At 35.7% G+C, this 27,061-nt stretch overlaps 1 protein-coding gene across 1 annotated transcript; it reads left to right on the top strand.

Annotated features, from left to right (window-relative positions):
* The first annotated feature begins 10,603 nt into the window (after positions 1–10,603).
* Positions 10,604–10,924, top strand: LOC122751197 (60S acidic ribosomal protein P1-like). The gene has a single exon (XM_043998170.1). The coding sequence runs from the start codon at positions 10,604–10,606 to the stop codon at positions 10,910–10,912; it is 309 nt and encodes a 102-aa protein (XP_043854105.1). The 3' UTR covers positions 10,913–10,924.
* The last annotated feature ends 16,137 nt before the right edge of the window (positions 10,925–27,061 follow it).

Genomic DNA, 27,061 nt, shown 5'->3' with positions numbered 1-27,061 from the left:
CTTTTCTCTAGCAAATGGTAATTCCAGGAGAAAATGGAAATAATAATTGTCTAGAAGTCTTTTGACTTGTTCCTACTGCTTAACAACCCTTATTTTGCTTTATGACTAATTTTTTTTTCTAAATCCTGGGGCCACAGATGAATAACTCAAAGGAATATAGATTATATATATTTTCTCTACCCACTCCTCAAGGAAATGGGGAAGAAGGGATTTCTATACTGTGAATTCCTTATACCAATAAATTCCCAAATATAGATCATCCACCATTCTTAAAGTAAATTCTTAGGAAAATTCCCCCATGTAATGTATTTAGCACCAATGAAATGAAAAACCATTTAGAAAATTTCATGGAATTATTTTTAGTTAGCCACCACAAGGACAGTTAAGTGATGGAGTGGAAAGAGTGCCTGCCCTGGAGTCAGGAAGACCTGAGTTCAAATTAGGCCTCAGCCACTTACCAGTTGTGTGATTCTGGGCATGTAATTTAAACCCAATTGCCTCAAAAAAGATGTTAGCCACTAGAGACAAAATTGTATTTTCATAAGTTTAATATGAAATGGAGAAAATGGCATAAAGAAACCATAGAAACGATTGAAATGTATTTGGCTCAGGAAGATAAATGATACAGTCACCTTTTGTTCAGCATTCTTCTCACATCAACATGGTGTCCAGCCCTCATAGGGAAATATTAGAAACATATCCCTCTTTGTGGTTTTTTTTTAATCACATTCAACAACTACTCCTGAAAACATATTTGACTTAGGTGAGCTAAGTACAATCAATGAATGTTCAGGTAATATTGTAGTAGATTAAAGTATTAATTTAATTATGGATTACATTTCAAATATTTTCCCACAGTTCAATTCTGTAAATTTGGGGATAAGAAATTGTAGGCCAGGGAAATCAACTCTTTAATAGTATGAGGATGGGGCACCTCTAATTTTCATAGGGCACAGAAATCCATTCATCTATAAATTCAATTCAACAAATATTTTAGTGCTCTGTATTTTAGGGAGCTAATGTTTTTTTTCCCTCATTGTTCCAAAAAAAAAAAAAGATGTTCCAAAAAAACTTTTTGGTTATATTTTAGCTATGTTTTAGAGAGGATTCTGTTCCTGTATGGATTGAACAGTATTACCACTTAAATCTCTTCCAAGTCTGAAAATCTGTGATTATAGAACACCTACTATGTACAAGAGACTGTGATAAAAGCAAAAAGATAAAGATAAATCAAGTAAAGTTAACAAGGGAAAGGAAGAAGAGGGAAGGAAATCAGTATTTATATAGTCCCTGATATGGGCCAGGCATTGTGCTAAGTACTTTAAAAACATTATCTTATGTGTTCCTCACAAGAACCCCAAGAAGTAGATGATATTATTATTTCCATTTTACACTTAAGAAAACAGAGTCAAACAAAAGTTTGATCACTTGCCCAGGGGCACAGAGTATCTGAGGTTTGATTTGAACTCAGGTTTCCCTGACTGTAGACCCAGAACTCTATCAGTACTTGCCTAACTACTTCTTTAAAAGCATTTATTAAGAGTTTACTATTTTCCATATACTTTGCCAAGTGCTAGGAGTAGAAATACATATAGAAAGAAACTTTGTCCCTGTCCTCAAAGATATTATATTCTAATGTAGAAAATAATATATAAAAAGAAACTGATGGGGAAGAGAGCAGAGATCCAAGAAGGATATTACAGAAACTCCTGTGGATAGTTGAGTACAGCCTGTAGAGGAATGAAGACTTGATTAGTCTGGGCACCATCCTTAAAATGGAAGTTCTAGGAGGCACCAGCCAATTATAGAGTGAGAACACAGGGACAAAATATACTTCCAATATGAGAAGTAGACTGAGGTTGGAGTGAGATTCCAGGGAGAAGGAATTTCTATGGAATGGGAGATAACATCCTGTGGAGGGTCAGGAGGGCAGCCTGTAAAGGAATGATATAGTCTCTGCAATTATGAAATTTGCATTGAAGTAAAGGAAATATGACATGTAGAAAAAATAACTATAACACAAGGTAAAAGCTCACTGACAGGGGCAGCTAGGTGGCACAGTGGATAGAGCACCGGCCCTGGAGTCAGGAGTACCTGAGTTCAAATCCAGCCTCAGACACTTAACACTTACTAGCTGTGTGACCCTGGGCAAGTCACTTAACCCCAATTGACTCACTAAAAAAAAAAAAAAAGCTCACTGACAATGTCCCTACTACACACTCAATGGTAAACTTTTTATTGTACAGTCTCTGATTATCTGTATTCATAAATGCATATTTATTATACCTAATACAAGAATGTAAATCAATGTTTTGTTCTGATTGTTGGTAGATCAATTGCAAATTATTCAAATAATCTGTCATATTGAAAGTGACATACCTGTTATTGCTAATCCCCAACAATTTGCCTCACCCAAAAGGGCATATGCCCCAAATGTTCCCCATGAATCAGATACTTTCCCTCCTCATCTCCACCTCTGGAAAAGCAGCACTTTTTTTCAATTTTCTAGATTGATAAGGCCTTTCATGATCCCCTTGAAGTGATAATGCTCTTCTCTCTTTGTATTTTGTATTTACTGATCTGTGGATGTGTTGTCTCTCCCAGTAGCCTATAAGTTCCTTGGAACATTTTCTTTCTTTCCTTTTTTTTTTTTTTTTAAATTTATAACCTCAATGTCATCTATTATGTTGGAAATTCAGAACGTGTTTGTTGAATTGAAATGAATAAGACTTATTTTTAATTCTCTAAAGGTAGCAACTATTATCCTTTAAATTCTCAATCATGACTCTAAGGTGAAAATATATGCTGAACTTTGTAAGTTTTGGTAGAGTATGAAAGCCCTATCATGTATGTCCTCCTTGAAGAAGGATTCAATAGTGATTTGGTAGATCTGCCTTTTGAATGCTAATGTTTCTTTGTAGTTTTCTTAAGTTGTATGTGAGTTAAAGTCTAAGTTTTACTCTATTAGGTAGGCAATGGTTAGAGATAGAATTGATTTGAAGCTGGAAGACTGTGCATATTGCCTAGCATAATTTTAATTAACCACATTAACTGAGTTTTGATGTTTCTGGTTGTTTTCAGTCAGCCGTCTTAATTAACCACAATAATAGAGGTTTGATGTTTCTTGTTGTTTTTGATGTAATTGATTATAAGTACCAGTTCTCACAGGGCCTTAATGATGTAGTCAGTGTTTGCTTTCTTCCTCTAACTCCCAGTGGATGATTGATTTCTATATAAGTTTTTAAGAATAAAAGTAATTAGTTTCATGCAAATATTGTTATGCTTTATGTATTTGAGAAGATCTCTTGTGAGACTCTTTAAAAGCTTTTCAAAAAAAATTTTGTAAAGTCTTTCAAATATAACCTAATAATAATTGGAAAGAAAAGAAATATAGTATCTGAACACTTCCTTTTCCTCATTTTTCACTCTGTGATGTTAAGCTATAATATCCTGAAATGCTATTTAATAAGAAAAGAAAAAACTTGATGAGTGATTATAGTTTTAGTTCTTTGAAAATATGATAAAACTATACTCTTCATATTATTCATATACTTTCTGACCTTTATACCTCAAGGTATATTGAGGGAGATAGAAAAGAAGAAACTAATAAGATGCACAAGGGGAACATGGCAAACTTTCATGAACTCAAATGATTTTCCTTTCTAATCAAGGGCATCAGCCTGATGGAGGAATAGCAAGCCAAGAATAGCAAACATTAAAGAAGCTAACTTTTAAAAACAAAAGAGATCCCTTTTACATATATCAATAGATTTTCTGTTGACAGCAGCAAATATATTTCAAAAGTAGCCAAGGAAAGAACATGAAACTCTAATCTTTATTTTTTCTTTATGATACTCCACTAGATATTTCAGTCTTATAGGGTTTAGAGATTACTGTTCATGTTTTCATCCAGTGAATACAAATGCCATATTTATACTTTAAAATAACTATTTTTAATAAAATAAAGGACAATTCATGATTACAGAGCAAACCATGATGATTTTATATTGTTATTTAGAAAACTCTTGTAGAGATGACACCATTACATTAAGAGAAAAACATATTTGATTATTTATATAGACAACATTAACAAGGGTATTTGGTGACATAAGATATTTGTAATTAGAGGATTTATGAGTGCATGTTTAAATATAAATTTATCATTTTTATTTTTTTTTGTGGGGCAATAGGGGTTAAGTGACTTGCCCAGGGTCACACAGCTAGTAAGTGTCAAGTGTCTGAGGCTGGATTTGAACTCAGGTACTCCTGAATCCAGGGCCAGTGCTTTATCCACTGCACCACCTAGCCACCCAATTTATCATTTTTAAAGAAAAAAGAAATAAATTAAATTGTTTATTGGGGAAATAGTTGGATCTGCAGCAATGCCCTAGGCTTCTCTCCCTCTCCACTGAAAAGAATCTTTGACACGTCACACTTAATTTGTATTATTATTCTAACAAAGCTTAGATCTAAGAAGAAAGTTTTTAAATAGCTTTGCAATCATAGAATATGAAATTATAGTGATGGGAGAGGTAAGTGAACAGAGCATGTGAATATTTTCCCAAAGCAATTCCAAATATCTTCTAAGATAAATTTTCTATTTCTGTCAAAAAATACTTATTTTTTGTGGCCCTGAGAAAAATCAGTTTACCATCCTCAGTCTCAATTTTATAATCCATAAAATGTACTTGAGAAATAATTATTAATAATTAATATCTTGGAGGACCCATAGATCTTTCTCTTTCTGTCTTAGTCCTCTCTTTTCTCCACTCAAATGCAAGGTCTCCTTGAGATGCTTAATCAAATCTCTCCATTTGGGCCAAGCCCATACTGAGTCCACAAAAAATATTCTCAGGTGGAGACAAATTATTTTGTGTAGATAAGATGAAGTATTTTACTGATGAGATTTGACCTACATTAACCAGTCCAAGGTGGGAACATTTGGGCCCCATCAGCTAGGCTGGGGGTCTCAACATTATTCCCTGATGTCATCTTTACTTGAGTCTCATATGCCCCAACTAAACTTTAATATAGCCCATCTCCAATCATATCAAACAATTGAATTTGAATAATTCTAAACAATTAGATTTGATTTTTGTGTGATGGACCTCCTGAAGCAGGAAGGGTATATGAAACAAGACCCAACTGTGAGGAAGGCATCTTTCATGTGAGAGAGACTGCCATAGACCTCATTTTACTAATAATTCACTGGCCACATTAATAAATTGATTAAATCATACAGAAACTATGTCTCTCATATTTTCACAGGGGGTAATAGTAGTGCCTAACTTACAGAGTTATAGTGAAGATCAAATAAAATTTAATTTGTAAATTGTTTTTTGAAATTTAATGTGATGTACTACTTCCTGGGCTGTGCAATAGGAAGATATATAGATCATAGAGAGAAGGAGAAAGACAGAGATAGATAGATGCTCAAGATAAATAGAGAGAAAGACAAAATGTTAAAGAGAGATATCACCTAGATAGATAAAGATAGATATAGCTTTATATGCAGTAGGTGTTACACAGTTCTGAAGATGAAAAAATGATGTGTGTAGGTGTGTGAACATACATAAAATATATAAAGGGCAAGTCACTTAATACATTTTACACTTCATTTTCTCAGTTGATAAAGTGAGTAGCATCAATTCCAGCAGGTTTTTGTATTGATCAAAGGCAATTATGGGTAAGTATTTATACATGCATATATGTATATGTATGTATACTTTATATATTATATTTCATATATTTACTGTATATTATTTACATGTTATATGTATGTATACATACCGATGTGTGCAGACATGTCCATATTCATATATACATACATATTTACATGTGTGTTTGTGTATGTGTATGCATACATGTAATATATGTAGTGTATATTATAGACATAATATAAATACACACATATATGTATGTATATACTTTGTTTCCAAATGGTGTGCGTGTGTGTGTGTGTGTTTATGTGAGTATAAACACACAGACACATACAGGAGGTATGGACATAGAGCAGTGGTTCTCAATAGTTTTTTTGTTCCTAAAACCCATCTCAACAACAACAAAAACAATAACATTGTTTTGGGATCCTTGAGAGTAATTTAAAATCATACTCATAAAATTCTTTTAGATCTATTCATTAAGTTGTAATAATAAGAACATCATTTGACCAAAAATGCTCCAAATTAAAATTTACATTACATAATTATAAACTATAAAATGTTATTGTACCTATAATTAGGAAAACTCTCTATAAAATTTTAATTCTATAATTACAAAATAATTAGGAATATTTTATTATATCAGGGGAATTGTGAGGCATATGTCTGTAATAAGTAAAAGAAATAATACAACAAAAATGTATATGCTTATATTTATCTATAAGATATATTAATTTTTAATTAATAAATGTTGAATATAAGTATCGTTTTAATTGAATATGTTACAATTTGGAAGACATAATAATCATATATAAACTTATTTTGATATCAGATGTATTTATGTGGAAAAAATATGGCATAGAGGTATGAGAAAACTTCAGAATTTTGCCTAATGCCTATCTTAATGTTATTTTTATTTTATTTTATTTTTTAAACTTTTTCTGCAGGCAATGAGGGTTAAGTAACTTGCCCAGGATCACACAACTAGTAAGTGTCAAGTGTCTGAGGTTTGATTAGAACTCAGGTCCTCCTGAATCCAGGGTCTGTGCTTTATCCACTCTGCCACCTAGCTGCTGGCCAATATTAATGTTTTAATACAAAATAGATCAAATGAGATGTATGAATATATGAAAGTCCATTGTAAATCATCAGTTTATATAAGTGAAAAAAAATTACTATCATGGCCATTGATGCTACTGTATCTTAGTAGCTGGTTTCAATCTGATGCAAAGAAAAAGCCCACAATGCCTTTTGGTTCATGATGCCAAAGGGGTTTTATGAAACCTCAAAGCATTTGTAAGAGCCATTTTGCAAGAACAGACTCCAGTAAAACATGACTCTCTGACACATATTTCCATCATCCCTGTTACTCCTATAAGACCTGGTCATTCCCACTAGCATCAAGCAAAATATCTATTACAATCTTCTTATTATTGAACTACCAGTTCTGAGACAGTGCTTTCAGATCCCAGGACATAGGGTAGAAAGGGATGAATGCTAAATCAAGTTGATTAATTAATTAATCAATCAATTCATTAGTCAATGAATCAATTAATTAGTTAATGAAATCCGGGAAATTAAATTCAATGGATATATTTAGAAGCATCTTGACATATTCTTTATACAAACCATTGAATAGGAGAGAATATGAATCAGAGGAGTTGTCAGGAAATTCAGATTCAATAACAATACATTAAAACATCCAAACTTTTTTAAAAATCTGATTTCCTGGGGCAGCTAGGTGGCGCAGTGGATAGAGCGCTGGCCCTGGATTCAGGAGTACCTGAGTTCAAATCCAGCCTCAGACACTTGACACTTACTAGCTGTGTGACCCTGCGCAAGTCACTTAACTCCCATTGCCCCACAAAAACAAAAACAAAAACAAAAAAAAAAAATCTAAATTTCCTTTTTTCTCTTTCTTATTTTAAAATATTTCATTTAACTTCTTTCAATGCTACTGTCACTTATCCTTACCCCAATGCACTTTTTTTATTGTCCTCTTTATTTTTCAAAGAGAATAATGTTACCAACTTGTAATACTTTATGTTTATATTTACCATTATACTTTGAAAAATGATGACAAACTCATGTACCTAAAATAAATCTTTAGTTCATCAAATCATTTGATGTCACACTTCCAAATAAAACATTCTAGATAACCGAAGACTTTTACTGTTTCTGCAAGCAAACCAAAGATTTAGTAACTATTACAACTTCCACCAGGGCACCTCTGACAATGAGGATGATGTATGTGGCTTAGGAATCCTGTTAACTCGGGGCAGCGAGGTGGCACAGTAGGTAGAGCACCAGCCCTGGAGTCAGGAGTACCTGAGATCAAATCCAGCCTCAGACACTTAACAGTTACTCACTGTGTGACCCTGGGCAAGTCACTTAACCCCAATTGCCTCACTAAAAATTAAAAAAAATAATAAATCCTGTTAACTCTCTTGGCCACTACCAACTTTCAGCATTTCTCAGAAATTTCTCCTCCTCTTTCTTCATTCCTTGTGGTTCTCATTCACCCTCAACTTCACCCCTGCAGCCACCATTGTTTGTTGGTTTCTACTGTGTACCTTCATCCCACAGCATTCTGGGAAATTGTCTTTTCTCACAATGTCCACTAATCTATGACAATAAAACTTTGACTGTAGTGCATGCTAGCAATCTGAAAAAGCTTTGAGTATGATCCCAGGAATAGACTAGATCTGCTGTACAACAACTAGTCTAGCTATATGTAGAAATGTTTGTCTCCCCAACATTAGTCACTAGGTCAGTGGTTCTCAAACTATTTTGCTTTGTTTTAATTTTTACATTTACTTACTTTTTTCCCTCATGACACACTATTCTTTGCTATGCAGAATCATGGCAAAAGAAATATTTAAGGCTGATACAAATCAGGGTTCCTTGCAATTGAACCTCAAATCTATTACTTGTTTCCAGAGGTGTGTTACAGCCAACTGGAACTGGTTTTCAAGAGCCAAGAAACTGTTAAATGCATAAAAGTTTTCTTTTTAATATTTTTTTTTAGTGAGGCAATTGGGGTTAAGTGACTTGCATAGGGTCACACAGCTAGTAAGTGTTAAGTGTCTGAGGCCGGATTTGAACTCAGGTACTCCTGACTCCAGGGCCGGTGCTCTACCCACTGTGCCATGTAGCTGCCCCTTTAATAATTTTTTATATAGTTTTTGGGTTTGTTTTGGCAGTTGTACTCATGGGTATTTTATAATATCTAGAGTAATTTTAAATAGGGTATAATAAATTAACACATATGACAAAGCAGAGCTTCTTTTATTGTTTTGTTCATTTTCTAGACTTAGATTGTCTAGACTAAAAGTGATGATAAAGTGTTAAAAATACAGATTATTTTAAGACTGTCATTTGTATACTTCCTTTAGAGAGCTATTTATTAAATCTTTAAAAGCACTTAGCACAGTACAAGACACATAGTAGGTGTTTAATAAATGTTCATTGACTGAATGACCTATTGACTATCTTCTACCACACCATTTCTGGTGAGCTATAATTTCTTCTCTACCCCACCCCCAATCCCATTTTTAAATTCTATTTTTTTTTTAAAGTTATCCTTCCAGGAAGTGGAGCCAAGATAATGAAGAAAAGTCAGTGACTTGCCTGATCTCTCCCCATAATCCTTCCAAATACCCCTAAATAAGGCCATAAAATAATTCTTGGGGTAACAGAACCCACAAAAGGGAAGGGTGAAATAATTTTCCAGTACAAGACAATTTATAAAGGTCTATCACTCCTGGGTGAGAGTGGAGCACAGTTCAGTGTAGACTTAGCCAGCATAGACAAGACCACAGCAAACTAGGAGCAAGTTTTAAGAACCACATAATCAGGAGTGCTAACAACTGTTTCTGGAACTCTTGGCCCACATATGGTAACACGGTCAAAAAACTGATCAGAAGTACATAACAGGGATCTCTTTGCTTGCATGGAGGGCAGGAATATGTTGCTTTTAACGAAACTCAGATCTGGGTCACAGTGTGGATGGTCATCCAAGGGCCAGGAGAAACACTAGTACACCAGAACCTATGTCCACAGTGGAGCTGTGACCCTCCTCACAATTCCATGGTGGAAAAGAGTGTTTGTGGTCCCTCAAAGAGCAGAACACAGGCCAGGAGAGTAGTAAACACACCTCTACTTAGAACATAACTCCTTGGAAGTACTGAAAATTTTGGGGTCCATAAAGTATCTCTTTAAACAGCTGTATAAAAACCCTCAAGCTTGGAACAGTGCACCCTTCAACCTTGTAGCAAAGTCCCACTTTGATAAAGATTAAAATGTCAAGAAATAGGCTGGGGAAATGAGCAAACATCATAAAAAAAATCTGACCTTAGAAAGGTACTGTACTGAGGAGGAAGATCAAAGCACATTCTCAGAAGAAGAGAGAAAAGTCAAAACTCCTACACCCAAGGCTTCCAAATAAAACATGAATGGTTCTTAGAGGAGGGAAGGGCTCAAAAATAACTTTGAAAATAAAGAAAAATAGAGGAAAAATTGGGAATAGAAATGAGAATGATGAAAGAAAATCATGATAAAAGTCTCAAAAGCTTGGTAAAGGAGACACACACACTACTGAAGAAAATTACACCTTAAAAATAGACTAGGGTGGCAGCTAGGTGGCACAGTAGATAGAGCACTGGCCCTAGATTCAGGAGGACCTGAGTTCAAATCCAGCCTCAGGCACTTAACACTTACTAGCTGTGTGACCCAAGGCAAGTCACTTAACCCCAATTGCTTCATCAAAAAAAAAAATTAGACTAGGACAAATGGTAAAAGAGGTACAAAATGGCAAACAGGCTCTTCAGTTGTCTGTAAGGTGCTTGGTTCTTCTTCGGAAGCTAAGGCCACGTTGGGGTGAACCCTCACTTCAGCAGGCTACTAGCACCACTACAAACAGGTCTCCTCATCCATCTCCTGAAATGGCCGTCTCCGAGCTCGCTTGCATCTACTCTGCTCTCATCCTTCACGACGATGAGGTTACGGTGATGGAGGATAAAATTAATGCCCTCATTAAAGCAGCAGGCGTAAATGCTGAACCCGTCTGGCCTGGATTATTTGCAAATGCCCTGAACGATGTAAACATTGCTAGTCTCATCTGCAATGTAGGAGTTGGTGGACCTGCCCCAGCAGCTGGTGGTGCTGCCCCTACTGGAGGTGCTGCTCCTGCTAGCACAGCTGCCCCAGCTGAGGAGAAGAAGAAAGAGGAAGCAAAAAAAGAAGAGTCCTAGGAGTCTGATGATGACATGGGCTTTGGTCTGTTTGACTAAATATATTTTTTGAAAGATTAAATAAAAAGCTTAACTAAAAAAAAAAAAATGTCAAACAGGAGAAGAATGCTTTCAAAAGTACAACTGAGGGGGTGGCTAGGTGGCGCAGTGGATAAAGCACCGGCCCTGGATTCAGGAGTACGTGAGTTCAAATTCAGCCTCAGACACTTGACAGTTACTAGCTGTGTGACCCTGGGCAAGTCACTTAACCCCCATTGCCCTGCAAAAACAAACAAACAAACAAAGTACAACTGCCCAAATGAGAAAAAAAGGTACAAAAATTTCACAGAAAACAATAATTCCTTAAAAATTAGAATTGAGCCAATGAAAGCCAAGGAGTATAAGAAATCAAGAAATAATAAAACAAAGCCAAATGATTAAAAAATATATAGGATACAATGTGGCATATTTTGTTGTAAAAACAACTGACCTGAAAACCATGATTTTTTTTAAAGATCTTAGACATCACCTTTCAAAAAATTATCAAGGAATAGTTCCCTGATATTCTAGAATCAGATGGTAAAATAAAAATTGAAAGAAACTACCTCCTGAAAGATATACCAAAATGAAAACTCCAAGTAATATTATAGTCAAATTACAGAATTATCAGGTGAAGGAAAAAATATTGCAAGCATCTAGAATGAAAAAAAATTTGAGTATCATAAAACCACATTCAGAATCAGACAATATTTAGCAGCTGCATCATCAAAAGATATGAGGACATGGGATATGATATCCAGAGGACAAAGAAACAGGGATTACAACTAAGAATCAACTACCCCACAAAACTGAGTATAATCTTTTAGGGGAAAATATGGATATTTAATTAAATAGAATACTTTCAAACATTCCTGATGAAAAGAAAAGAACAGAATAGAAAATTTAACTTCAATTACAAGACAAGAGAAACATAAAAAAGTAAACTGGAAACAGAAATCATAAAGGACTTAATAAAGTTTAATTGTTTACATACCCACATAGGAAGATGACATTTGGAACTCCTAAGACTTTCTCATTATTATCGCAGTTAGAAGGAATATATATATATATATATATATATATATATATATATATATATATATATATATATATATATATATGTGTGTGTGTGTGTGTGTGTGTGTGTGTGTGTGTGTGTTTGTGTATACATACATACAAATATATGTGTATATATATATATATATATATATACACATACATACACACACACACATAGGACAAAGAAATAAGTTTAATATGAAGGGATGATATTTTTAAAAAAATAATTTAGTGAGGCAGAGCCAAGATGGTGGAGAGAAGTCAGCAAATTGCCTTAGTTCTCCTGTGGTTCCCTCAAATAGAACATTAAATGGATTCTGAAACTACAAAAGGACAGAGAGACACAATCTTCCAACTTGGAATAATTTAGAAGACTTCAGAAAAGCTTGGTCTCACTCAGGAAAAGAGAGAGCACAGCACAGCACAGCTCAACATGAAGAGGGTCTGGGCAAGTCAGCAGGAAGCTTTTGGCCACAGTGGAGCAACTGAGGCCTCTTGCTCCTGGCTCAGGAAGCTGGTGGCACAGGGGGCCAGTTGTGAGCTCCATCAGTACCAGCTGAGAGGGCAGGCTTCCAGCTAGAGGGCAACATATGGGACAAGCTCTACTGGACTGGGCCATCCAAGTGCCTGGAGCAAGCACAGGGAGCAAGTCCAGGGTGGTGAGGAATCGACAAGCCACAGAGGCCTCAGATTAGGAAGCCAGTGACACAACCCTTATGCCTCAGCACAAGAAGCTTGAAACACTGATGCTTGTGCCCCAGGAGCAGTCCTCCACTATAAAAAAAATAAGCCACAATATGAGTAACAAATAGACAAGGGCTCTTACAATTGACAGGTTCTGTGTTGACAGGGAAGCACTAAACACAAACTCAGATAAGAAAAATATTCTCAAATTGCCTAAATGTGAAGCCTTAAGTGAGGGGATGACTTGGTCTCAAGCATATACATACATACATATATATGCATACATATACATGTACATGCATACACATATATACATACATATATGTGTGTGTGTATATATATATGAGCATTCTTTTTTGGTGGCAAATAATTGGAAATTAAGGGGAAACCCATCATTTGGGGAATGGCTGAACAAACTGTGGCATGTGATTGTGATGGCATACTATTGTACTATATGAAATGATGAGCAGAATGCTCTCAGAAATACCTATAGAACTTATATAAGCTGATTCAAAGTGAAATATACTTTTTACAAAGTAACAGCAATATTATAGGGTGATCAGCTGTGAATGACTTAGTTATTCTCAGCAATACAATGATCCAAGGGGATTCTGGAGTACTTAAAATGAAAAATGCTATTAATTCCCAGAGAAAATAATGATTGTGTCAAACTTTACCAAGTGTCTTAATGTCTCATTTTCCCCATATCCCCCACAGCATTTGTCATTTTCCCCTGCTGTCCTATTATGTATTCCAATAGGTATTAAGTAGTACCAAGAATTGTTTTGACCTGAATATCTCTAATCAATAGTGCATTTTTTTTCATATGGCTATAGGTGGCTTTGATTATTTCATCTGAAGACTTCATGTTTTTTGATCATCTATCAATTGTGGAATGGCTCTCATTTAAAAAAAAATTGACTCAGTTCTCTATGTGTTTCAGAACTGAAGCCTATCAGACAAACTTGCTTCAAGCTTTTTTTCCCCAGTTACTATTGCTTTCCTATTCCCCCGCCCCCTTTGATATTTACTCTATTTTCTATCTTCTTCACCTTATCTCTCCTCAAATGTGTTTTGCTTCATACTGCCTCCTCCCCCAATATGCCCTCCCTTCCTTTAACCTCTTCGAGCCAATTCTGATGAGAGTAAGGCTCACTCACTCTCCCAACGAACCCCATTTTCCCCTCCACTCCATACACTTTTTCTTGCTTCTTTTATGTGAGATACTTTACCCCATTCCAATTATCCCTTTCCCTTTCTCCCAGTGCATTCCTCTTCCTCCTTAATTTTTTAAAAAAGATATGAAGATGAGGCAGTTAGGTGGCACAGTGAATAAAGCACCAGCCCTGGACCCAGGAAGACCTGAGCCCATATCCAGCCTCAGAGACCCAACACTCACCAGCTATGCAACCCTAGGCAAGCCAGCCAGAAATATTGTGGGGAGAGGTCCAAAAAGTTCCCATTTTTCCTCTGCCCCCCTCCACTCTTAACTTAAAAATAAATATGGAGGAAGGATGTAAGGGCAGTTAATGGAAGACAAATCCCAAATGTAGCAGGGTTTCTTTTAAGAATAGTAATTGAATGCTAAAGCTTGGGAAAAGCATGGGCATTGGTAATAATTAAACCATGAATAAAATAGGAAGATAAAAGAAATTTTAAAAAGGAATGATAGTTATAGTGGCAAGTACAATAATGATAGTTGGTACAACAAAGGTAGAATTACTTATATCTTATTTTGTTTCTGCTTCCTCTTACAGAGTTCAGACTTAAACCTAGGTATTCTTGTTCCTAGGCCAGATCTCTGTTTACTGTACCACAAAACCCCTCATATGTTCTTTTTATTAAAACCAACCCACATTTTGTTTTCACATTTAGGTAAGTATCAGCTGAACAATCTCGACAAACTTGGAGCAACCTCAACAGTGTTTATCCGAAGGACAGTCTATGATGTTATAAAAATTTTCTTTCTTCTGAAATTTTTCCTTTTCTTAAACTTTATGTAGACTCTTGGCCATGACTCAGTCTTTTCAATAACTGTGGCTTCTATGCAGACAAGATGCAATCCAAGAAGCGGTTTTCAAATTAGCATGAAATCATCAGTACCAACCAGCAAGACCTTCTCCATGTGAATCCTTTCTCTACATTGGGCCTCCAAGGTGTTCTCGATCAGAATCAGGTCCCTGTCCATCACCTTCCACTGCCAGCCAGAGAAGTGGACCACGTTGAAGAGGTGGCCTCATATATTCTTGATGAGTTAATTTGGGCAAGTCACAACTTCTCACTCTATAAGTTGGAGAGAAAGTTCAAAGCTTCATTGATAGAGGAAGTTTCCTTTTTACAGGAGTTGGCTATATGAGGGCTTCTTAAAATTTTTCCACTTGTGAACCTTTTTGCACAAGAAATTTTTACATGACCCCAGGTATACAGGAATATAAAAAAGGTATACATAACCTTTTACTGTTACTAATTTTTTTTGCAACTCCCTCATTCAATTGCACAACCCCATATGGAGTCACAACCCAAAATTTAAGAAGCATTTGCTTATATTACTGAAAACATAAGTCCTTTATCTGACAAGGTCTTAGGACTAAAACAGAATTAAAATGGTTAACAGAAAATTGAAACCCATGATAATTGAAAAATTTATTAACACCTACCTGCCTTCAATTAGTTCAAGTCACTAGCTTCATAAAAATGGTGTCCTTGAAAGTACTGTAGATGTGACTGCTAAGATGCTGTCAGCAATGGTTGATTGATTGATTGTCAGAAACAGAAATGATGCCAAAATTCTTAAGGACAAAATAATATCATATCATATTATATCATATTGTGCCTTCATAATCATGCTGCATAGCATAACCTAACCTAAGAAAATATAATGTAATATGAATAACTATAAATGCATACACACAAGCATAGAAAGAGACAGAGACAGAGAAGAAGTGTCTAAAAACTGGTAAACTAAAAATTCAGTATTAAAATCTAGAAAATAATATTAATAGTATCTTTAATGAGCTTTTAGAAAAGGAAAGAATCAGAGCAGCTGGATGACACAGTGGATAGAGCCCCAGCCCTGGATTCAGGAGTACCTGAGTTCAAACCTGGCCTCAGACACTTAACACTTACTAGCTGCATGACCCTGGGCAAGTCACTTAAACCCAATTGCCTCACTAAAAAAAAAAAAAAAAGAAAGAAAAGGAAAGAATCATTAGTAAGATCCAGCATAACTTTGTATCAAGAGTCATTTACATTGTCCTAATCTCATTTCCCTTTTCAGCAATATTTTAAGTAGATAATAGATAAGTTTAATGTTGTAGAAAATGAGTTTCAATAAAATATTTGACAAAGTCATCCTTTCCATGTGAATTTCATTGGAGAGATTTGGATTAGATTATGGTAGTTAGGTGAATTCGGGAATGGAGAAATGACTTCACTGAAAGGTTAGTTATTAATGAATCAATATTACCTAGAATGAAAGTCTTTTCTTATAGAATTCCAGTAGTTTGCCCTTAAGTTCATGATGATTCATTTATGTTTTGTTGTTGTTGTTGTTGGTTTCCTTACCAATGTAGGCCTAGATGGCAAGCATGTTCATCATAGTTTCAAGACATGTGAAACTAAGAGGGATAGTCAACACATCTGATGGCATAGTCAAGTTCCAAAAAAGTCTCAAGTGTCTAGAACTATGAATCAAATATAGTAGGAGGGAATAAATAACAGATACATATAAAATTGTCTAATTATGTTACAAAAATCAATTTGATATTGAGACAGGCTGAAGCATAGCTACTCAGTAGTTATTGTAAAAAAAAGGGGGGGGGAGATTTTAGGAGACTACAAGTTCACAATGAATCAGCAGTATGATGTGGCATTTAAAAAGCTGATATGAACCTTAATTGATTTTAGAGACATGGTGCCCCAAATAGGAAAGGTGGTAACCCTGCTCTACTTTGCCCACTTAAAATACAGGGCTTAATTATAGGTATTATAAAGGGACCTGAAAAGTTTTTTAAAAAACATAACTACATTACACAAAGCTTACACATTACCCCTTAAAGACTTTAACACATATTGGCTTAACAGATTAGTTAGCTTTAGAAAGCAAGAACCTGAAGAAATTCAGAAAAGTCCCTGTTCATTTTGATGGAAAACCATAAGTATGAGTTGTGTCATTGGAGACTAGAATGAGATATAAAGTAGAAGATCTTGGGGCATCTAGGTGGCACAGTGGATAGAGCACCAGCCCTGGATTCAGGAGAACCTGAGTTCAAATCTGGCCTCAGACATTTAACACTTACTATCTGTGTTACCCTGGGCAAGTCACTTAACCCCAATTACCTCACCAAAAGCAACAACAACAACAACATAAAATAAAGCAGAAGACCTCAAACATGATGGGATAGCATTATTTAGGAAAACTGAGGAGAAAAGGGTTTCTGAAAGATATTAAGAACTCACTGGGGAGGAAAGAAGAGCTACCTTGTCTATCATAGGATTTTGACTTGAGTGAGCCCAGATTTAATTATATTTTTCTTTAAATGTACCTATAAATCTAAAATCATAAAATAAGAAAAAAATTATTCTTGTGTGGAAAATAAACAAGAGAAAGCCTTTTTAAAATTTTAATTTAATTTATTATTATTATTATTATTGCGGAGCAATGAGGGTTAAGTGACTTGCCTAGGGTCATACAGGTAGTAAGGGTCAAGTGTCTGAGGCCATATTTGAACTCAGGTCCTCCTAACTCCAGGGCTGGTGCTCTATCCCCTGTGCCACCTACATGCCCTAAGTGAAAGCTAGTATATAGATTACTAGAATTTGAATGAGTAAAACCTGAGCTTAAATCCCATTTCAGATTGCTGTATGGACCTACCTTTCTGAGTTTCATTTTATTCATCTATATTAGAGGGATATTAAAAACATTGACTTTAGAGGGTAGTTGTGGGAGTCAAATTAAATATTTGTAAACTTAAAGCTATGTTAGTGTATATTGCTATTATTACTGTTATGAACATAGGCTACAATTTTCTCCAATAATGTCTTTCTTGCATTGATCCTGAGCCCAGAACATTATTGATGTTCTTAGTACAGTAACCTTATTGCAAGTAACTGTATTCACTCTGTTCCTATTGCATGCAGGTAAAATAATTTCTCACTCTATCTTCCTCTCCTATAACAGACACACACATACAGACACACACACACACACACACACACACACACACACACACACACGCACACACTCACACACACGCACACACCACATATTGGAGAAGCATATGGGAGCCCCAGATTGTACCAGAAAAAATTCTGTGAATTCATTGTAGTTACTTTGATTTCGGGTCATCATGTCAAAGCTCAATTCTCCCTCCTTCATCCATGGAAATAGTAAGGATCATTTGAGTAGAAAATCACAAAGATTGCCAAGATTTGCCTATCCCCCAAAAAATTATTTTTGTTCTTTCTTTAAACTTTTAACCAAGGATTTATGATAATTCAGAGATGACCCCAAGGCTGCAACTGACAGATACAGAGATGGCCCCACTGGGCAGAGAGCTAGGAAAGGGAAGGGAGATAGTTTTTTGTTTGTTTGTTTTTAATGTTGAATTGTATTTTATTTGTTTTATTAACCATTTCCCAATTACATTTTAATCTAGTTTGAGCTGAACTGGGGAGTTTTGCTTGTTACATGTGGCCTATGGCTGTTTGACACTTTTTTTTTTCTATTTAGAATTTTATTTTCCAAAATATATGCAAAAACAAATTTTGACATCTATGTTTTAGAACTTTGTATTCCAACATCTCTTTGTCCCCCACCCCCAAGAATTCAAGCAATTAAATATCAGTTATACATGAGGAGTCATGGAAAACATCCCCACATTAGCTAGGTTGTAAGAGAAAAAAAAGTTAAAAAACAAAGCTTCAGATTAAGGAATTGTCAAAGAAAAAAATGTGTTTTCAATCTGTTTTCAGATACCATCAGTTCTTTCTCTGTAGATGGATTGCAATTTTCATAAGTCCTTCAGAGTTATATTGGATCATTATCTTGCTGAAAATAACCATGTGCATCCCAGCAGATCATCTTATTCTATTGCTGTTATTTTGTATATAGTACATTTCTCTCAGCTTCAGTTCATGGAGGTCTTTCTAGGCTTTTCTGATAGCATCCTGTTCATAATAAATTTTATATAGTACCTTAAAGTTGAGAAAGAATTTTCATCACAATAGCCCAGGAAAGTAGATATCATAGGTTTTGCAATTAGTCAATCATCATAACTATTTCCCTCCATCCTATTCCCTTCCCATGATATTTACTCTATTTTCTATCTTCTTTTACCATATCCCTCCTCAAACATGTTTTACTTCTAACTGTCCCCTCCCCCACTCTGCCCTCCCATCTTTCACCCTTCCCTCCTTATCTAATTCCCGCCTTCTTTCCTGTATGTTTAAATAGATTACTCTTCCAAATTGGGTGTGAATGTTATTCCCCTCCTAGAGCTAACTCTGATGAGATTAAAGTCTTCCTCCCTCCCTCTTCAATCCTCCCTATGAAATCAAGCAATTCAATATGTCATAGTTGTGCAGTTATGCAGAACATCTTCACCTTCCTTGAAAGTATTTTGCTTTTTACTGCTCTCTTCCACTATCTGCCCTTCCCTCCTTCCCCACTTCTTCCACCTCTCCTTATCTCCCTTCTCTCTTGCTTTCCCTCAGGGCAAAAATATATTACTATACCCACTTGAGTTATGTATGTTATTCCGTCTTTGAGCCAAGTCTGATGATAGTAAGGTTTCCTCACTCCCCCACTCCTTCCGCCTCTTCCCCTCCCCCTCATAAGTTTTTTTTTCTTGTTTCCTTCATGTAAACTACCTCTCCCCAAACCATCTCTCCCCTTCCCCCTCTACCAGTCTATAATTCCTACCCCTCAACCCTATTTTAAAGATGTCATCATGGGTTAGTTAGATGGCACAGTGGACAAAGCATCAGCCCTGGGACCAGGAGGCCCCAAACCCAAATCCAGCCCCAGACATAAGACACCTATCCTGACTGCCCCACAAAGAACAAAGATAATAGAAAAGGGAAAAGGACCCAACTAGAAAAGGGAAAAGGACCCGGATGTTCAAAAATATTTATAGCTATTCTTGTTGTGGTGGCAAGGAATTGGAAAGTGAGAGGTTGCCCATCAGTTGGAGAATGGCTAAACAAGTTGTGGTATATGAATGTAATGGAATTCTATTGTGCTGCGAGAAACGATGAGCAGGAGAATTTCAGAGAAACCTGGAAGGACTTGCATGAACTGATGATGAGTGAGATGTGCAGAACCAGAAGAACATTATACACAGTGTCATCAACATTATGTGTTGATCAACTGTAATAGACTGGATTGTTCTCCCCAATACAATGGTACAAGAAAGTTCCAGGGGACTCATGATGGACAAGACTCTCCAAATCCAGAAAAAAAAGAGAACTATGGAATATGCATGCTGATTGAACCATACTATTTCTTTTGGTTTTGGTGCTCTTGTTTTTCTATTTTGAGGTTTTTCCTTGCAGCTCTGATTCTTCTCTTATAGCATAACTGATGCAGAAATATGTTTAATGTTATATATAAGTATGTGTGTGTATATATATATATATGTGTGTGTGTGTGTGTGTGTGTGTGTGTGTGTGTGTGTGTATAACCTATATTGGATTGCCTGCTGTCTGGGGGAAGGGAGTAAGGGAGGGGAGGGAGAGAGAAAAATTTGAAATTGGAAATCTGATGTAAACAAATGCTGAAAGCTATCTCTACATGTAACTGGAAAATAATAAAATACTTTTATTTTAAAAAAAAACAAGGACAAACAAAAAATCAATGTTTTACAGAAATCATTCCTTCATATTCATTTCAGACCCATGTCCTCTGCGTACTCCTTACTGAAAAAGTTCTTATGAGTTAAAAGTATTATCTTTCCATGTAGGAATGTAAACAGTTTAATCTTTTAATGTCCCTCATGATTTCTTTTTCCTGTTTATCTTTATATGCTTTTCTAGAATTTTGTATTTGAAAGTCAAATTTTCTATTCAGTTCAGGTCTTTTCATCACAAATGACTGAAAGTCCTCCTTTCCATTGAAGTCCCATGTTTTCTCCTGAAGGATTATACTCAGTTGTGCTTGGTATGTAATTTTTGGCTGTATTCCCAGTTCCTTTGCCCTCTGGAATATCATATTCATGCCCTCCAGTTCTTTAATGTAGATGCTGCTAGATCTTGTTTTATCCTTACTGTAGTTCCACAGTGTTTGAATTCCTTTTTTCTATCTGCTTGCTATATTTTCTCCTTAATCTTGGATCTCTGGAATTTGGCTATAATATTCCTGGAAGTTTTCCTTTTGGGATCTCTTTCAAGAGGTGATTGGTACATTGTTTCAATTTCTATTTTACCTTCTGCTTCTAGAATATCAGGTAAATTTTCCCTGATAATTTCTTGGAAGATGTTGTCTAAGCTCTTTTTTTGATCATGGCTTTCAGGTAGTCCAATGATTTTCAACTTATCTCTCCTGGATCTATTTTCCATGTCAGCTGCTTTTACAAGGAGATACTTCATATTGCTCTCTATTTTTTTTTTATTCATTTGGATTTCCTTTACTATGTCTTGGTTTCTCATAAAGTCACTAGCCTCCATTTGTTCAATTCCAGTTCTTAGGCAATAATTTTCTTCAGATAGCTTTTTACCTCCTTTTCCATTTGTTTTTTCAAGCTGTTGACCTTTTTTCCTCATGACTGTCCTGCATTGCTCTCATTTATCTTTCCATTCTTTCCTCCACCTATCTAAATCTTCATTCTATCTCTCCTACCTTCTCTTCAAAGTCCCTTTTAAGTGCTTCCATGGCCTGACACCAATTCATATTTTTCTTGGAAGCTTTGGATGTAGGGGCCCTGAGGTTGCTATCCTCTTCTTTTAATTTTTTTTTTTTGCAGGGCAATGGGGGTTAAGTGACTTGCCCAGGGTCACTCAGCTAGTAAGTGTCAAGTGTCTGAGGCTGGATTTGAACTCAGGTACTCCTAAATCCAAGTCTGGTGCTTTATCCACTGTGCCACCTAGCTGCCCCCTTCATATCCTCTTCTAAGGGTGCACCTTGATCTTCCTTGTCACTAAAGAAACTTTCTATTGATCTCAACTTTCTTTGCTTGCTCATCTTGCCATTTTTTACTTGACTTTTAACTCCCTCTTACAGTGCGACCCTACTTCCATTCTACACTGTCCCAAGCTTTAGAGGGTACCAGGTGTTTTGGCTTGAGGGATGGCAGGTTTTCCTCTCACCTGGCTTGTTCTTTGGTCTGAAAATAACCTCAAACCAACTTGCAAAGCCAGCAGAACTATGTGTGCTGTGGATCTTAACTTCAATGAGCCTGTGCCCCTCCCCAACCTGGGCCTCCAGCTGCTCAGGATTTCTTCCCAGTTCCCTACTGGGTCAGGATAGCCAAATTCCTCCTTAGGTCCTGTAGACACCCCTGCACTTTCCCCCACCCTCCGCCCTGTCAGCCAATCAGCCCTCTCACCAACCATAAGATTAGTTCCTGAAGACACCAGTGCTGCAGTTGATTTGGAGGCTTGGGAGTAAGTTCCTCTTTCACAGCATGTCTGGGGTCTATGCTGGCATGATCATGGGGTTAAACTCTGTTCGCAGCCCAGTATGGCCCCCTTTGATCTGGAAAATAATCTCAGCCCATCTTTTTGTGGATTTTGTTGCTTGTTTTATTACTTTTGTGGGGGTAATTGTGTCAGAAGCTCTGTGTCTTTAATGTCTTTCCTCCACCATCATGGCTCTACCCCCCTGAAATCAGGAAAGGAGATAGTTTTAAGGAGTAGTGGAAATATCTCTCTAAATAAGAACAAGAGATATTCATAGGCATAAAATGATAAAACACATAATTCATAAGGTAGAAGAAATCTTGGAGGTTATCTAGTACAGAGGTATCAAATACACTGTCCAACAATTTCCAATCCAATATGATTCACATAGAAACTTAACTGACACCTTTAACCTTAAAAAATAGAGCAGAATAGAGATAATGTTAATGTGTGGTTTTCTACTGTGTACAGGGATGCTTGTGCATAGTTTGATGTTTAAAACTAAACAACATTTCTGTCCCAGAACCTTTACAGCTAGATTCCCAGCATCTTTCAGCTATAACAAAATTAAAATGGGCTTTGTTATTAGCACCTGCACTAGGACTCCCAGACTACAGTAAGTCTTTTACTGTTTTTGTATCTGAACAGTAAGGAGTAGCTTCTGGGGTCCTGACTCAAAAATTAAGACTTGTCCAGTGCCCAACAGCTTATTATTCTACTCAACTTGATTCTGTAGCTGCTGAAGTGCCACCATGCTTTTGGATTGTGGCAACTACTGCTCTTTTTTGTTAACCCCCATAATTATCTCAAGTGTCATGATAAATACAATGTTGGATTTGGCCTTGAAATCTGCTGCCAGTTATATTAGATACTTTAATTTCTCATAATAGCATCGGGATAATTAGAGAAATGATGCAAAAAGTGATGAAACAAAGATAAAAATTAGGTTTTTCAATTAATACCACAATTGTCTTCTCAATTTATTTTCCACGGGGGGGGGGAGGGTAATAATATTAAGTTTTAGAGAATGTTTCAATTTTGTTTTTATTATATGTTTCATGTGTAACAACTGGACAATAATTTTAAAATCTCTAAAAGATTCCGAATTTCCTGAGACATGCTTTAGAGAAGTCTCATTGTTTGATTTGGTTATTAGAAAAGGTATTTCAAGTTGTATTAAGATTAATTTTATAGAAAACTTTCCATCTGATTGCCAGTATCTGAAACACCTGAGAGACTTTGGAATCACACCCAGAACTCTACAGCTAAGGCATCATCAGCATCCACACTTGAAAGACTTTCACTCTACAACTACACCCAAAGGACCCAAGAACCGTCTGAGATACTACTTTCAAAGTCTTAAATGGGTATTTTCCTGTTTTCCTTTTCTCCATTGCATACACTATTTGTAATATTCACCTACTATATGGGAGTGCCCCCTTTAGTTTTTCTTTGTTTGTAATGTCTACCTGCTAAAGGGGAGTGCCCCCTTTAGCTTTTGTGAATGCATCACTCAATTTCTTTTCTCTCTTTTCACTCCCTTTACTTTGTTAGTCATAAGTATCTGTAACATTATAGCTTCATGTAAGGAAACCATGTTTTTTCATGAAGCACAGGGGGGAGTGTGAGAACCATGGCACCACCCTCCCAGCCAAGAAAGATATTGTGAGAACCAGAGTACCACCTCCTGATAAGAAAGCATGTGACCTTTCTTAGGTTTCTAAGATCAGAGTAGCTTCCCAGAAGTTGCCTCTATTCATAGACCACATTTAGGTCATGTCAATCAATGGACTTGAATGTGACCAGCCAATTAGCTTGGATCTGTGTGTGGGGACCACCCCTATTCTGGTCCATCCAAGAGAGCTTCCTTTCAAAGAGACTCAGGATAATGCTCTTTGGTCAGAAACAAGCTTGTGGTGGGAAAAGGAAGAGGGTAGACAGGTTTCCTAACTTTCAGAACTTCACGTGTTTTCTCTTGGATAGCTAGGTGAAGGTGGCTTTCTCTCTCTTTCTCTTTGCTAACCCCTAATATGCTTTAATAAATGCTTAAAAGCCTAAACTGTTGCTGAATTTATCAGTAAATCTTGGCTAGTTTCCCCCCCCAAAAAAAAAAAACTGGGGGGTCAGGTAAGGACACACATTAGATTTTAAACATCAAAATGGTTTAATGGTCTCTGTTTCTATTGGAGTTTGACAACTCTGATTTAGACCAATTTCATCATTTTATAAATGAGAAAATTGTCATAAAACTTTCCTGAGGGAAGAAGCATGAATAAAGGGAAACAAGAAGTATCAGGGCATTAGTTTTCTAATATGGATCTTCCTATCGCCCCTCTTTTCCTGTTTTTGATGTTGCATAATTTTAACATAAAATAATATACTTTCTTAATGTCCCTTTAAATTGATATTATAGTTTATATTTTTTGACATAAATTACATATTATATTTATTTTTAGAAAATATAACATGTATTTCAAATGATATGATGCATTTATATAGTTATTTTTAAAATTTTATTAAATAATTATACATTTAAAGTAATAATCACCATCATCATTCCAATTTTACATAGTACTTTAAGTTTTATAAAATACTGTGTTGACAAAAATCATATTAAGTTATTAAAATTTCATATTAAGGGTGTTATCTTTGGCAGACATCATGGCATTATCCCACTCAAACTTGTCGCCTTATTCAAAGAATAGTGTTCTTTGAACTATAACTTGTTATTTTTTCCCAAAAGTTGGGAACTTAATACTTCTATGGTTCTAAAATCTTAGACAGTAATACTAATCTTTGAACATTCTCTTGAATGTATCCCTTCATCATGTCCACTACTAGCACCTTAGTACAGTTCCTCATTATCTCACTTCTATATTATTAATGCAACCTATCTCTGCCAGATTAACTTAAGGCTGCATTCTTTGGAACCCTAGAAACTTGGGTACCATTAACTGTATGTCCACTCATAAATTGCTCAGCAGCTGTGGACCTTATTTTTTTTAATCTCCAAAATGATATTACAACACATGATTTCCAAGGTATTTAGTAGTTCTAAAAGTCTGGGATTCTGTTCTATCTTTCTGATTAGAATAAAATGGGATATTAAAAGACCATCTTATAGGTAACAAAATGAAATGTACTTAGCCAGGGTATGAAAAAGAATATTCCAGAAGGATACATTGATTCAGTTTAGTGCAGCTTCTATTCCTATGTGTTGGCCATGCTCGTTCATAAATGAAGCTTGAAGAATGAGTTATAGATTCCACTTATGTTGGCTTTTGTACCTATACCACAAAATATCTAAGACAATATTTTGAGTTTTAGTTCTCTGGATCAAGAGCAGCTCTATGACAGAAAAGATAGAGTGCTGGGCCTGGAGTCAGGAAAACTCAACTTCTTGAGTTTAAATCTGGCCTCAGACACTTACTAACTGTGAGACTTTGGATAAATCCCTTAAACTTGTTTGCCTATTTCCTTATCTGTAAAATTAGCTGGAGAAAGAAATGGCAAACCAATCCAACATTTTTCCAAGAAAACCTTAAAAGGGGTCATGGAGTGTTCGGCATGTCTGACATGACTGAACAATGACCTCTTCACCAGTTAAATCTCAAACATCTAGCCAACTTAAAAAAAAACTCACATGCTTAATCAATGTAATCAATGTTTGTTTTATTCATTAATCTTATTTTCTCAATGCACTTACACCAGATCAATTTTAGTCAGCTGATATTCTCTATGTTCCACAAAACTATCACACTCTTTGTTGATCCTTGTCATTGTCCAAGTTGTTTCCCTCACTGTAACTGACCTACTTTTTATTTTTCCCATTACCAGAATGTCTTCAGATGTTTTTTATCCTCAATGCCTAGTATACTCTGTGATATATAATAGATTCTTAATAACAGTTAATCATAATAAAGATTGATTAATTGATAACCATCAAAATAAAACAAAATAACAACTGTCTGACAGTTAGTAATCCCTTCAATTTCCAGATTTGAATTGATAAATTTCCTATTTAGGTATTAATGTTGTTTGGTTTATAGCATTCGGGAAGCATTTTTTTTTTTTTGTAGTTGTTCCTCAAATGTACGACAAACAATGATCTATCTATAGAAGTTTCCTAAATAAAGACTAGAGCTCTGCTACATTAATAACATCAGATTTTTTGGCTTTTTCATAAAGCTGTCAGTGTCAAAAATTTATCCAGGAGTTTTTCAGGTTCCTTTCTACCAGAACATAGTCCTTTACCAGTAAGTTGCAGATGTATGCCTACAAGGAGAATCTTTGTGAGAATGTTGTAAGTTTCCCCAAGTTTAAATGGACCAAGTAAAATTATATTTATTTATTTCTAAGGCTGCCTGAAGACTCTTCAAATGATTCATCTTCAATGCCTAGTCACTCTTCCTTTACGTATTCACCTAGGAATAATTACCTGTATTAATATCCTTCATTGAAACTTCTGCTTACACACACACACACACACACACACACACACACACACACACACACACACAAGTACGGGTCTTATCTTAAAGGGGTAAACCCTAGATAATAATATTTTCCCTTAGCCCCTTCCTTGGGTGAGATCAACTGTCTTAAACTAAAGTTTAAGCAATTACATATACATAGAATTGTCTTGTCTATTTTAGTAGATAGAATGTTCAGAGAACCCAAGTTCTGCTTATCTCTTTTCAGTCACTAAAGCCCAGGCATTCCTTGTCTAGATCCTCTTCTTCCTATCTTAAAAGTTCAACTTTTTCTTCCAAT

Source organism: Dromiciops gliroides, chromosome 3 (assembly GCF_019393635.1).
Source record: "Dromiciops gliroides isolate mDroGli1 chromosome 3, mDroGli1.pri, whole genome shotgun sequence".
Classification (NCBI taxonomy): Eukaryota; Metazoa; Chordata; class Mammalia; order Microbiotheria; family Microbiotheriidae; genus Dromiciops; species Dromiciops gliroides.
The sequence above is the reverse complement of the archived record's forward strand: the minus strand, read 5'-3'. Positions and strand labels throughout refer to the sequence as shown.